Here is a 15413-nt window from a genome sequence, read left to right as displayed (position 1 = left end):
CTATAAGATTAAAAAATCTGTCTTGAAGTTATAATATAATTTGAAAAAACTTTCACTGTCTTTTGAAATAAAACTAGTTATTATTTACAATTACATAAATCTGAGAACATTTTCTAGCGTTTCACTTTTAACCTTTAATAGCTCCAAAATACGAAGATACTGATTTTAAAATCTGATCATTAGTATATAATGTAAAAATCACAACTGAAGAAACCTCGAAGGATTTGAGTGCTATAATTATTTTTAAACTGAATCTGAGGGAACCCAAGTCTTTTCAATGTCTAGACTGAAAAAATCTCTTTTCTCACTAGTCTCTCAGTCTCATGCTTCTGTATTAACTATTAGTTCTTTAGACCTGTCATGTCTTTATTATCACATCTCTGCTTCTCTCACTGAACTGTATTTGTGAGTCAGTTTTTTGTACACATTCTGTCATCCTTGAAAGACAAACATCTACAGTCATGGAGAAAAACTGTCACAACTCTGAATTCCTTCCATTTTGTGTCAATTTTCACATGTTCATGGGCTTCCCTTCCTCTATTTGATTTTGATTTTTTTTCTTTATGCTTTATTACAGAATAATTTATCTAACCCCACAACCTCAGTCATCACTCATTTAGCTGAATCCCAAATGTCCGTCTCCAGGCCTGACTTTGAAATGCTGGCGTCTTCATGGTTTTGGCGATATTTCTTACTTTCTGCACATTGACTTCCCTGCTCACTGCTCAGATGTCATCTCAAAGTCTGTACCTTCCACTCTGTCTCTGGACTCCAGATCTGTTCCTCTGAGCTGCTTCATGTGGCTTTTGGGCATGTTCAATAATTTTGAAATGCTAAAATGTATTTTCTGATTTACCTAAAATTAATTTTCTTTTTAAAAGATATGTTATATTCTGAACATTATTTTGATGTTTGCCAACCATAATGTTTATTTTTATCCTTTACATGTAATAAAAGGGGGTGTTAGGAAGTGGTTAAAGAGGCTTTCTCTTTATAGGTATAAGGAGGAAGCCAAATTAATATTGTAGTGTTTTAATAAAACTTTATAGCCACTTTGAGCTATATTATTCATTAACTAAATTTGGAGCGATGAAAGAGAAGAAAGGAGGCTCATAGACATATGCCTAGTCTCTTAAGGGGTGGAGGTTATAGAAATGATGAAACTTGAGGGCAAATGCTAATGGTACGTATACAACACCTCATACCTGTAAGTTTGGTGTGTGATTAACTCTAATTTTGACATACCAAAGAGTTAAAAATATTCTGTTCTCTTTTAGTATCCCAGTTCTGTTCCCAATTCTATATTGTCTTAATCTTGCCTGAGATACCAATTTTTTTAGCCTCCATCATTAGAAGTGAACTCTGTGCCTCTTGTATGGCAAACTTTGTGCTGAATACTGGAGAGTGTCTGTTCTCAAGAAGCTTCCATTCTTTCCTTGGAGGTGGGTGGTATGGGTGGTGAGGGGACATTAAAATATGAATGCTTCCAATGCCAAGAACTAGGACCTCTGATAAGGAATGATGTTTAAAATCTATATCAAGTGGCTTACATGGCACCAAGCAATCAAGAATGTCCCCAACCATAGAAACTGATTTGTGTGTCCAGAGTGTACAGGCTGAAAATCCTGTCTGTGTTGGAGCTGGCAGGTAGGATGCTGAGGAGCACATGATGGGGCCTCCAGCCAGGACAGGGGAAGGAAGGCCTCTGGGAAATCTTCCCAATGGGTGGGACACTCCAACTGAGTCTTTTGAAGGATGGATAGGATCTGGCAAAGACTTTGTTGGGAAAGGATACATGAACATACAGGGGGTTGGAATTATGTGGAGAAAAGAGAGAACTTAACTGTTTGCATTATTCTGTTGTTTGTTCTCACAGGACATATCTCTGTCATTGACCCAAAATATTTTTTTCCCTTCACATGCACCCCCCTACTTCCATGTCCCTATGCCAGCTTTCTGTACTGTGCCCAGAGGGGCATTTGTCAGTTCCAAGCTTCACTTACTAATTTTCCGATAGACCTTGTGCTTCCTGCCCCACCTTTAACCACAGAGAATGGTCAGAAGTGATTTTGAAAGAGATAAACCTTACCTTGCCAGCATATAATAGGCATAGATTTTGTGGTTAGGAAAGCTGGTTTTACTGGCCACTCTCTAACTTCATTTTAGAAACAGTTCAAATCAAGTTGTTGCATCACATGAAAAAAAAAATTTAAGTTATCCATATTAAAAGAGGAAAATAGGACAAAAAATTAAGATTAAAAACCAAGGCTAGAAATTAGTAAAATGTGTAATAATGGCAAAAATTTTCCAGACTAAATTGCATATAATGAAAAATTTGAAGGAAGTATATAATCACTGAAATGAGTTTGTATTATAATTTTCCTTTTCACACACCTGCATAGATTCTCTGGCTTATTAGGGTGACTCTGTCTGGTGGTCTTGGTTGCTAAAAATCTGAATTTAGTTGGCTGTTGTTGAGTGAGCAACTTAGGTTGTTGGCCTCTCAGCTGACCTTGGCTGTCTTTTTTTTTTGAAGGAAATATGGAATCCTAGCTTTCATTATATTCTTTTCTGATGACATTTTTTCTTGTCTTTTTCTTTCAGGCATTCAGAGAAGAAATTGCACCAATCAACCTAAAAGTTAAAACAGTGAATGATTTATCCAGTCAGCTGTCTCCACTTGACCTGCACCCATCTCTAAAGATGTCTCGCCAGCTAGATGACCTTAATATGCGATGGAAACTTTTGCAGGTGTCTGCTTATTCCTCTTCATAATGCAGGCTTACACTTGTCTTTAAGCCCTACCTCACTGTTCTACCACCTGCCATCACTTTTTCTTCTTCATTGGTTGTATTTGGTAATGGATTTCTAGCCTGTGATGACATAAGTTATTTATCTTTCCTTATCTTGAACCCAAAGACTTCATTTATTTATGAATATAGATTTTAATGTAATTTTATGATGCACTCTTCATATGATATTTCTAGAAAATTGCAAAAGGTCAAATAAATCACAGTAATTGAAACCTATGGTAGGGAGTCAGCTTTCTTTAATCATGCATTTTTTTTTCTTTTGAAAAGTTAGGAAAGTCCCTGTCTTTCTTCTTCCACTACTTGCTATTTAGGTATCTTGCTCATTTTTTTCCAACTAGTACCCTGGTGGTGTTTACCTTTGACTTTTATGTCCTAGCTGCTCTAATGCAGTTGTTTTAGTGACTAGATCTAACTTACTCATCCCAAAGCCAAACCAAGAAAAATCCTCTTGAGTATTACTAAGTATCAGCATTTGCAAGTCACCATATGTGCCAGTCAGTAGTTTTTGGGTCAGTCTTTGTGGAACTTTGTCACATTCAGTGGCCAGTTTCTGGGAGTCATAATAATCATTTTTTCCCCCTGAAAACCAGCGGGCTAATTTAAGTGGAAGTTGAAAAAATAACTCTTTCTGATCTTTCTCTATATTTTGTGCCTAAAATGATGTGATATTTAATAAGATAAATATGCAATTTCAAGGTAGCACATAAAAGCATTTATTTTAATGGTATAATATTTATAAAATATTATAGTGTTAATAGGTCTCGAATTAATTCAGATGTTGGAACACCCAATGATTTACATTTTCTTCATGGAATTGAAACGATCATAAGTGATTATGTAGTATTAGTCTTTTCTGCCTTTGAAGAGAATATTAATAATATGGGATTCATAAAGCAGGATCTGTTAAACTCACTTTTTGAGTGAGTAGAACACAGAAGCATTTGACTTTTGCTCTCTATTTATTCTACTCTGTTTTACTAACTCATTATCTTCATATAGGTATTCCTCTGGTCCCTCTTAATTTCCTTCCTACTCCGCTTCGTCTACAAAGATGAGAAGTCAGGGAGTACGTTATGCATGAAAGAGGATATGTATCCTGTCATGCTGATCTCTGAGCCCAGGAACCACTAGAGCTCAGATGTTAGTTGCTGGTTGAATAAGAGGAGCACAATTTATGCTGGCAGACAACGCTGTTAAATTTCAGGAGTAGCATCTTCTTTTCTCCTCCTGAATGTAAAAGTGTGGCATTTGAATGCTTTTTGACCTAAATGAACAAAGTGCCTGCTAATGCAATTTAAATAGCTACCCAGGAGAAACTGAAGCTGCCCAGTGAGCCAGAGACACATGCTCCATTTAAAAGCAGTTGAAAATAAGATCGGCAATCTAAGCAGAACGCCTGACCAGCGCTACCAGATGGAGACCGGGAAAAGGAATTGGAAATGTCAGTGGGCTCTGTGCTGTTGTCACTGATTTGCAATTAGTTTCTCAGGGCACCAACTTTTTGAATTTTCAAAGTGTAGAGAGCTACGACTGTGTGTAAACAAATATATAGATTATATTTGTCAGTTGGTATCTACTTTAATACTCCCAAGTCAAGGTGATGGACACAAACTTGGAGGAAGATAAGACATTCCATAGTCATGTGTCTTTTCGCCTTCCATCTGTATCTATCTATCTAATACTATCTGTCATCTGTTTCTTTGTATCCATCTATCATCATCATCATCTATCTACTCATCTGTTTTTTTCCCCTTGAAATGTATTAGAGTTCTTTTTCAATTGTTACCTGTAGCACTTTTTACAACCTTCCCTACAAAAGAGACATGAGTAGCCTCTGAACTCATGGGCACATCTTGACTTTAGATGCTTTAGAGTGTTACTGCTTTTGAGTAAAGTGCAGAGTAACAGTCAAGGCATAGATTCTGGCATCAGACAGACTGGGCATGAATACTAGCGCTACATACTAATTTTATGTCGTTCGGCACCCCTTTGTGTCTTAATATTTTTTTCATCTGTAATACAATGATAATAGTAAGGAATACGTACCCAATGCGGTTATTGTGAGGGTTGACAGAGTTAATTCATATAAATTGCTTAGAAGAGTACCTGGTACCATTTACTATTACTGGATGCCAGGAGTCTATTTTCATACTGACACTTTATTTCCAGATACAGAAAAGGAGTCTGTACCAGCAATCATACCTGGGCAGTAGCATCATTTATTGTAATACTTAAATCAAGGATATTATTAAGGTTATTGTTTTGAAATCAAATGATTTCTTGTGTGTGTATGTGCAGGTTTCTGTGGACGATCGCCTTAAACAGCTTCAGGAAGCCCATAGAGATTTTGGACCATCCTCTCAGCATTTTCTCTCTAGTAAGTACCAACAAACTTGACTGATCTCACTAATTGAATGAATCAGCATATTTTTTTCACTCTCACTCAAGAAACTATATTTTTTGCTAAAAATGTATTTACTTTTTTAGATAAATATTATAAAAGATATTAATATTAATGACAATATTGTTTGTTGGTTATTATTTCTAATAATCCATTTAATAACCTAATAATATTGTTTCTAATAATAAAAAAAGTCTTTAAAGTGAAGCAAAAATGAATTCATCTTTAGCTATGTTTTTTCACTGGACCATCTGTTATAGTAACTAATATAGTAACATCATTGCTATGCCATATGCAGAGATTATGAAGTTTTTCACAATAAAGAAATCATTTTTATATTTTAAGATTTTAAATTAATTTTTCTTCTTAAAAAGTATTTATTAGTTTAAAATGCACCTGGAGTCTTAAAAGTAAAAAAAAAAAAAAAATCACTTCACACGTCTTTGAGAAGATTTTGGTTTATTAGACTCGCTACAATCATACTGAGATTTTCTTCTGGTTAAACACTGCACGTTCAGCCAAACCACATATGCAGATTTTTATGTAATGGTCTCCAACTGAAATTTTTCATTTTATGGACTGTTCATGAGATCTTAAGTAAATTGAGCTCCTACTTTATTTATTATTCACTGCTAAGGAAACTAAATAATGTAGGATTCAGAGTCACCCAGATTGAGATTAAAATATTAATTTTACCTTTTACCAGGCCTGTGAATCCTTGAAAGTTAATTTTTTATCTTAAAATTACTAGAAGAATACTTTTTTCCTCTGATTGCCTTGAGATTTAAATAAGAAAACATACCAAGTTACACAAAGCATGTAGCACAGTTCTTGGCACAAGTGCTTTCACTAAATGTTAATTCCTTTCCTTTTCTCTGGCACACAAATGTAAGCAAGCACTTTGTGTAATTTAATTCAATTTAAATGAAGTTTAAAATGTAATGCAAAGCTTATTTTCCCAATTATGGTACCTTCTTTGTATCTGTAGCCATAGAGAAAACTGAAGTAATCATATTGTGTCTTCTAGTCAAATTGATTACATTTATATTTTCTCTTGATCTTTGTCATGATTGATAATCTGCTTTACCTCAATTCACAATTTCGAGAATCCTAATCAATCATTTCCTGACCTTCCAGTCCTACACCTGTAGTGTTCAAGCTCTCTCTAGTGCTCTCTCTCTCTCACTTTCTCTCTCTCTTTCTCTCTCTCTGTCTCCTCTCCCAGCCTCCCCGCCACCTCCCACCACACCTGTTTCACACACCTGAGCTCTTAGGTAGCCTATCTTTGACTGATGTATAGTCCTTCCTGAATATACTGTCTACCTGGGTCCCAGAATGCATTGCTAAAGTCTGGATACCATCAATGTTGATAAAGTAAATAGGTTTGCAGTAGACTCATTAGGTATAAATTACTCCAGATTGCTTACATTTAATTATATTAATGTTAGGATCTAATTAAAGAGGAATTTAACAAATAATTGAGCTTCTATTTATAATTCTAGGAATTATTTATCTATTAGTATTGATGAAACCAAACACTTTCACGTAGCAACCAACCTTTCATAATAAAAACCAAACTGTGGTTCTTTAGGAAATGAAACATAAAAACTGTGAAGCTCAAACACATTGCCTTTCATGGTCTAGCACTGACAGTCCAAGGAGGTCAAAGTTATTCAAATCAAAACAATTATTACAATGAATGGCGAAGTGTAAACAAAATCCTAATTAATAAATTTAATAATTGTTATCCATTGCTGCTTGGAATCTTTGGCTTTATTATATTTCTTGGACTTTAGCCATGGTTATAAAAGGAGCCTGTTCAGTTAGGCGCAAAGTAAAAACTGACCTCTTAGCCTGGTGCCAACACTGCGATGAGGTTGGTTGGCTCTAATGAGAAATTTAATATACCTAGCTCCACATTTTCATCCCTTTTTGATACTTTCATGAACATGGTTGGAAAAGGGAGTGCTCACACTTTATAGAGAGAGGAAGAATTGTTGAATAGAAACATTGCTGAGCTAGTGGTCAGAAATCCTGAAATCACTTCTGGGCTCAGCCATTTCCTGGGCAAGTAATTTCACCTCTGGATATTTAGTCCCTCGTTGTTGGCTTCCTTATCGATACATATATTTGAAAATGATTTGCAAAGTTTAGAATGCTAACTAACAATAAGGTAGTATGACCTCATATTCAGGAATAAAACATTAGTGACAACTGGCTCTATGAGAATCTGGTGATACTTGCAAAGTTTTATTTAAATTTGCTTGTTTTTTGGTTCATTTAGCAAAATTCCTTAATAGTTCTAGTTGCATGTGTGCACTTTTCTTAAATAAGTCTTGAAATAATTGGTTTAAAATAGGGAGATACATTTTTATAAATAAGGAGTAAATAGAATTGTAAAAATTAAGTACTTCAGTAAAACAAAACATAAAATCTCTATCCTACCGATGTCTAGTGTAAAAATAGGGGTTTTTTTTTCCTGTGTATTTCAGATGAAAATAAGTATTTGAAATTCTTCTGTCTAGATAATTGCCTTGGTTCTTTACAACCCTTTGTGTGTTTATTTTAATTTTCCCTTTTTAAAATTCATATAATTGAGTTTGTTTAAATGCTGTCTGTCCTAAATAGTTATTCTTGTGTGTATGATCCTAAATAAGGACTGTTATTAGTGGTCTGGAAAATTCGTTGTTGAGAAATCTAGTTTACAGTCTGGATATACCAGGTAAAATTAATTTTGCCTTTAGCTTAATCAAAAAATATATACAGAGTATAATTTCCTGGTAATAAGTTTTAAACTGTGCTTGTTATAAATAATACAACTTGATTTTTTAAAATATTTGTACCAACAGATTCAACTAGTTAGAGTCGGTATTAGAAAGTGAGACTGCAGTGTTTCTCTTCTCGCTTCAAATGCATCTTTAAAGCCACTCTTTGTCTGGCCTAGCAGAGTTCATGATTCTAGGAACTCAGCAGTTCTCACTGAATTTGCTATAAAGTGTGTTCAGTTGTTTTGCATTAAGGTATAAGGCTTTTGGGTTAGCAGTGTTTCCAATAATCTCCCTGTTTCCTCAGCTTCAGTCCAGCTGCCGTGGCAAAGATCCATTTCACATAATAAAGTGCCCTATTACATCAAGTAAGTTGATTTTAATTCTCTTTTATGATACCAAGAAAATAAAGTTATGTTGATAACTTAAGAGGCTTTTCCCATGTAACTAAAAAATGGATTTCAGTTCTGTTATATGAAGGAAATTGTATGTGTATAAATTTATGTAGCTATAAAATATATATTTAATATTTGAAAGAAATTAGTTTAAAAATCAGAATGATATTTATAATTTATTAGATTAGGCTATACATCTATTTGGCTAGTTTTTTAAAGCAGACATTAAAATATTGGAGGAAAATGACATTTCCAAATATTCTTGACATAATGGTGTATCTCAAACTGTACTGATTCTAAAACATTTTTATAGCTTCCAGAAACTCCATTTTTTAAATGCTTACACTCTTCTCATTTTAATCCACCAAAAAGAAATAGTATTTTGTCATTAACAATTTCAATATTTTCAAGTTTTTCTTTGACTTACAGAAATTATGTACAATATTAGTTTAGGCTTACCATCTTTCATTTTTGTTGTCAACTTGACAGCTTCTCCTTTTTTACACACTAAGTTTTCCTTATTATGTAATATTTTATAAGTTTTGTCTGATTTACACAAGATCTGCCTAGGATTTGATCTTTGGCTTAGTCTGTATGTTGTCACTGGACAGAATGATAAAATTCATCTTCTGGAATCCCTTGAGGTGTAAAATACTGATGTACAGTGTGATAAAGCGATAAAGAGTCGTAGTTGACACTGTTTGTAAGGTGAACGGTGTCCAAGTTGTGAGAAAAACGTTCGCTATTATCAGGAGTTAGCTCTGTCTCAGATTAGTCCTGTGACCTCAGGCAAGTCAGGGGGAGCTCTGGGCCAACTTCCCTTTATAGCCTTCCTAAAACAGCATGTGGTATCTCCAAAATCCATGCCAACACTAAAACCTACTCTCCCAGTATCCCTCTTTCTGAAAATTTTGTGTGTGAAATCAAAATGTTTATGAAATGGTGTTTTCTCATGAAGGTTTTATTGTGGTCTGAGAGGTATACTCAGAGTAAAACAAAATACGTAATTTTGTCATAATGCATCATGAAGATAATGAGCAATATGTTACATTGTCTTAAGGGAATTTAATACTTTTATCAGTGTATAATCTACCGTGTATTAAGTTGTGATAAATTTCAGTATAAGGTAGTAAAGCAGTGGATTGGTATCAAATTTGTGCAAGCGTGAATGAAAGAAGTCAGAGGCTCGGCTAATTGACTTGTCTTTATTGAGAGAAGGTGTGATCTTCTGATCCAAACTTAAAACACATAATAATTCCACATAATAATAATAATGGTTATAGAGTTAGAGAATTTTAATTTGCTGGGTGAATATTGACTTGAATTGAATATTCCAGGTTTAGGTATAAGTCTGATGTACTACGGAATCATGGCCAAAGTTCAACATCCTGACCCCTGAATGTGAATATGTTAGGTTATTTGAAGGTGGGGAAGGAGCATGAGCCAGGAAATGCAGGCAGCCTCTCAAAGCTGGAAAAGGCAAGGAAACAGGATTCGCTCTTAGAACCTCCAGAGAGGAGCACAGCCCTGCAAACCTTGACTTTAGCCCAGGGAGACATTTATTTTGTGGTAATTTGTTATAGCAGCAATAGGAAACTAATACGTATACTATACAAAATCTAGAAGTCCATGAAATTAATTGAAGTTAATTCATTTACTGAATTGACCTAGATTCCTGTATCATCTGACTTTTTATAAATGTAAATTGGATCTAGTAAGGCAGATTTTTGTTTTTCTGAGATAAAGAAAATATTAAATCTGTTGCTTGATTTTGTGTATGCAATGGTTATCTATTTGATTTGGCACTTTAAAAATCCATCCTATTTTCAGCACTACTATTAAAAAGAACTTCTGTATTTTCAGGTAGGTTATATGTGACTGAGAATTACGTTACCTAAGTCAGAATATCACTAATTTAGTATTATTATAATTTTGGGAGGGGAGGATTTAGCAAAATTGTGTACTTCCTCAGTCTGCAAGTTCTTATTGGGCAGACCAGTAGAGTACAAACTAGTTTATCTAGCATCTTATTGACTAGAGTACTATAACCAACATTTCAAAATATATACAATACAGTGATGACCAGAATTTTTAATGTGACCCGCAGGATTGTAGCATCCTAAAATATCTTCAGCATTATCAGTGAAAGACTGTATTTTCTTAAATGTGTATAATTTTAATGTTAAATGTCTTCAGATTTTCAATTTAGAAATCTGCTCATGTATATAGAATGAATTCTCTTATTTTTAGAAAACTTGTTTAACCAGATATTCTTTCATTACTTGCTCTGTTGTGTAACCTAACAATTTATTTCCTCGTAAGTAAGGAACATCAATCACTAGAGATAGCATTATACAAGCCAATATTTCCAGATGAAAAATCATTATGAAAACAAAATGTAATTTCCAAATAAATTAATAAGCAAGTAAATGATGAATTAAAAGGCTTTTAATATACACTTCCCTTTGCATGGCTGCACAAATAAGTAGAAGAAAAATGTTAGAAACAAAGTTAGCATGATTGTCATGTAACCAGAGTTTCCTGGAGCATATTAAGATGTATTAATTTGACCAACAAGAGAATAAAATTCAGGTAGAAATATCAGATATGTTCAGTATTTAAGTGTACAGTTTTATGCATTCTAATGCCAAAATACAGCAAGAAGGCTGGGAGATAATGGGAAGAAAAAATTAATTTATTTCATATTCTGATTTTATAGATTAGTTAAAACATACTTTGATGGCTCCCCAATGCATTTATGTCTCTCTAGGTAATTTGTTATTAATATTTTGAAGTATACTGAAGTGGTTCCATGACTCATTTGCTTCTAGAAAATGAGAGAATAAAGATCTGAACCCTAAGAGTCTATGTAGTGTAAATCTTTCTACGTTAATATCTTTGGTTGAAACTCATATCTTTAAATTATATTTGCTACTTCTAAGGTAGACTTTCCAAAATTGATCTAATTATCTTTATTTTCTAGTATAGTCCACTGACAACTTGTCCCATCAATTGAAGAAAAGTTGAAATGGCTCTTGTTGCCTTCACAATGTACAAAAATCTATCATAAAAGCAGGAACTGTTTCCCTGTGGATTTTTGGTCATGTGCTGTGCTTTGTACATGTTGTTCATTTTCTCAACTAAAAGTTAACATCCAGGGAGTTTCAGGTGCAAAGGGAATGATGACCAAAAAATTCGGGTTGAATTTTCTTAATACATCACATTCATCATCTAAAACTCACTGCTTCTCTTTTTGATCCAGAAATAACAATCACAATAAGAAATAGTCATAGTGGGTGATAATAATGATCATTGAAATAAGTTATATGTTTTGAATGTTCATTTGCCAGCCACTGTGCTAATCCCGCGCTTGGGTTCTCTCTTTTAATTCTCACAGTTGCCCATTTAAGTAAGGTACTGTCATTACCCCCTTTCTCAGGCAAGGCTTAAGTAGTAAGTACACACATATCTTGCTTGGGCTCACACAGCCAGCAAGTGCAAGAGCTAGCATTCGCATCCCCAGGCACAGATTCCAGCTCCTGGACACTTGATCACGATGCACTTACTGCCTCCTATTCTCTGTGCTAGTGGAAGTAGAGGACAGAAGACTTTAGTCACATGGAAAATTTAGGTAGGATGAAGGATTATATTTAGAACAGTGCCGTCAGGTAGAGAAAATATGAGTAAACATCCTTTCTTTTGAACTATAGATGAGTTACCATTGTTTACGCACTAAGTGCCAACAGTTGAGTGCAAAGCTGTCAATAGCAAGACCCAGCACCTTCTCCAGCACTCCACACTGCCTTTTCTGTAGGATTCTCTTTTAGCTAATTTCTGCAGGCTTAATATATGATTAAGGAAAGCTCACATTGTGGTCTGATAATGGACAAAGGTGCTTTTCTATGGATAGCAAATGTCATTCTCCGCTGTCCTGCCAGCAGCTCGTGGCAGGAGTTCTGATTTGGGGGACAGCTGTCTGCCCCTCCACCACTTCTGCTCATCCACAGGGCCAGGAGCTTTCCATCTGTGAGTAGCTTGGCCAACCAAGCTGGCTCATGTGTCCCCTGGGGCAAAATTAGCATAGGTGGTTCTCTACCTATCCAGCTATTGGTGAGCCATCCTGTTTCATAGGCTGTAGTAAGAGATAGTTAGGAAATACCGTTTTCCTTTCTCCCTCTGCAGTGTCTTCTCTAAACCCCAAGTCCGTGACTTTTCAATAAGCCTTAGTCTTGGTACAAATGATTATTCTGCTCTGGTGACAGCTTCACGTTCACATCTCTACAGTTCTTTTCCCCACTGGAATCCAAAGCGCAAACCTTAATTCTTCAGTTCCATCACATGCACCCAGCTTTAACATGAACATTCTAGTCATCTCTGATTATACAGATAATCCGTATCACAGTCTCTCCACTGACACTCCTCAATACGACAGTGTATTAACCAGAATAAACTAATCTGCATCTCTAAATACCACTGCCATGCAGTCCCCGCCTTCTTCCAACACCCCCTTATGAATAGGTCTAAATCAAAATTTTCCTCAATTTATTACATCTCTTTTATATTTTCCTTTTCTGTTCTTGTGTTCATTATGGATAATCCTGCAATACTGGTTTCAACCCCTTTCTCACCTCCCAAGGGCACCCTCTACTGCCCTAATCCATCAATTGCTAGAAAAAAAAATTTGTCACTGTAAATGAAATCTTGGAGAGCAAGTAGTTGTTCTTTATGGCAGTCATGCAATTTATTTGCATAAACTGTATCTACTTGTCTCATTATATATGTACAGTACTTATTTCTTTAGAGGAATTGCGAAGTCTGCTTAGATGATGTAGGTGAAATATTTCTTTCCTAAATAAGAGCAGAGAGGAGTGGCAGCAATAGGAAATTCAAATATCCAGCCTCACTGGAAAATCAAAGCTAACAAAGGTATAGGTATAACACCACCAAAAAGGGAAATTAACATAAAGCATTTTAACTTTAAAGGTTACAGGAAACTCATCCCAAAACAAAATCAATCCATAACAAAGATATTTCTAACCATGAAAGATAAATATAGTTCTCTCTGAAAGGCTTCCTACAGCAGTCTTCATCTCTCTCCTCCTTCTTAATCATGATGGGAGAGGGCATCCTTTTGATTCCAGATTTTTAGGTGGAGACGTCTCGGGACACACTTCAAGTCTCTTTCCAGAAATAGCATTTGTGTTTCTGGTTTTAATGATAAAGAAATAAATGGAATGGAAACTTAAGAGAATGGACCGGAGAGTCTATTTTTTCCAAGAAGTGGTCTGTGACTTTATTTTTATTGAAAATAAATATTTAAAACTCACTGGGCCAACTCTGCTGAGGAAGAGGGAAGAATGAAATTGCTTTATGAAGGAATGTAGGCACCTTGGGATCCCTAAACCTCCCGGGCTTGGAGTCAGCTTCAGACAAATGAGCGTACCCTGGCCAGCTAGAAAACTGAGCAGCAGAATCACGGCCCTGCAGCAGCCCCCACTGGGCAAACCGTAACTGGGTAACTTCTGGAGAATTTACCAGTGTCCTGGTTTGTTGAGATAATTAGAATTGTTTCAGGGCAGGTCATCTTCTTTTGAGGGGAGGGGACTGCAAGGGTCTTCTTATATAGATTCCCTCACTAGTTCTGATCAGGAAATTCCAGACTGATCGGTTTATTCCACCCCTGGGAGAGGCTGGAACTGCAGTTAGGTTAGGTTTGATGTCTCGGTGGGGTTTATTTAGCACAAGTGACTCCATTTTGGGCTGCTTGTTTCTTTTTAACAACATTTTATAATTGAATCCAACAGATTTGGAATCATCCATTGTTTACAGTTTGGTCTTCCTGTCTTGTATCTTCATTATCATGACAATCGAATGGCATTTTTTTTATAAGGAAGACCCTATGCTTCTAGAATATCCATTGTCAAGTGGGATCATATATCTTACTTGGATTTTGAACAGAAAGGTGTTTTTTTCCCTTGAAATGAAAACTTGAAGTTTTCCCTTAGAATTATCTTATTTTTCCATAAGTATAACCTTGGATTTTCTGCCTTTAAAAGCCTAGACAATGGTAGAAAGTGTCTGTGAGGGTTCCAGAAGTTACACATATAACCTGAGGCACATGTGAACTTACCCCCACACAGCTTCCTCATCTGCTGCCCCCTTGCCCTCTCCAGAGTCCCCTTAACAGGTCACACACACCAGCACAAACGAACACACAAGCACACACGCACGCCCAGGGTAAGAATCAACATTCCTGATGGGGAGACTCTGTATTCTTCATGTGTTCTTTGTATATTCATGCATGGTGACACCAAGATTGAGGAGATTATAAATCCACCTCTTAGATCTATAAGAAGATATCACTCAGATAAATGACATCACAGTTTGCCAAAATGTTTTTCTGTCTTTATGCTGTAGTCACCTGAATGCAAATTTGATTACTTGGGAGCCCTGCTTGATCCCTGTATATAGCTTGTATAAGCACATGAAAAGAAGGGGTTTGCAGAGCCTATGTTTTGCCTGTGTCGGCTTCGTTCTGGAGATTCTGTTTTTCACATAGCACCTCTTAGCTTCTATGACACTACACAACTTACGTATGAAGTTTATTGTCTCTTCCCCATTTCTCCTCACTTCTGAGGAGAGGTCTAGTGAGCTGAAGACAGGAAAGCAGGCATTCCACTTGACAACATGGAGTTCATTGGTAATTTTGATAGGACCAGTTTGGGTGGAGGAGTAAAGTTAGCATCTCCAAATAGGAGTGGGTTGAGTCCTGAATGGGACATGATGATGTGGACTATTCATTTGAGAATTTTGACTGTGAAGAAGAGGACAAGGGTGCTAGCTAGCAGGAAATGCAGATTCAAGATAGGGGTGAGAGAGTGTGTGTGTGTAATTAAGGATGACATTTACATTCTGAGAACAGTCTTACTGATATGGGTTAATAATCAGCACAAGAGTTGTTTAGAAATCTTTGGGAAGAATTGGCCTTTGATAGGAGAGGAGACCATCCCTCATTTTAAAAAGGAGAGAAGATAGTCTG

The 15413-nt window shown here is 35.7% G+C and overlaps 1 protein-coding gene across 14 annotated transcripts in view; it reads left to right on the top strand.

Moving 5' to 3' along the window:
- Window positions 1-15413, top strand: part of UTRN (utrophin) — a 457676-nt gene that overhangs the window by 362607 nt on the left and 79656 nt on the right. For all 14 annotated transcript variants that reach the window (XM_074368225.1, XM_010965836.3, XM_074368224.1 and 11 more), the window contains 3 exons: window positions 2605-2751; window positions 5112-5190; window positions 8287-8347. In XM_074368225.1, coding sequence (XP_074224326.1) covers window positions 2605-2751; window positions 5112-5190; window positions 8287-8347 — 287 coding nt within the window. The remainder of the gene's footprint in view (window positions 1-2604; window positions 2752-5111; window positions 5191-8286; window positions 8348-15413) is intronic.

Source organism: Camelus bactrianus, chromosome 8 (genome assembly GCF_048773025.1).
Source record: "Camelus bactrianus isolate YW-2024 breed Bactrian camel chromosome 8, ASM4877302v1, whole genome shotgun sequence".
In the NCBI taxonomy this organism is placed as follows: Eukaryota; Metazoa; Chordata; class Mammalia; order Artiodactyla; family Camelidae; genus Camelus; species Camelus bactrianus.
The sequence above is the reverse complement of the archived record's forward strand: the minus strand, read 5'-3'. Positions and strand labels throughout refer to the sequence as shown.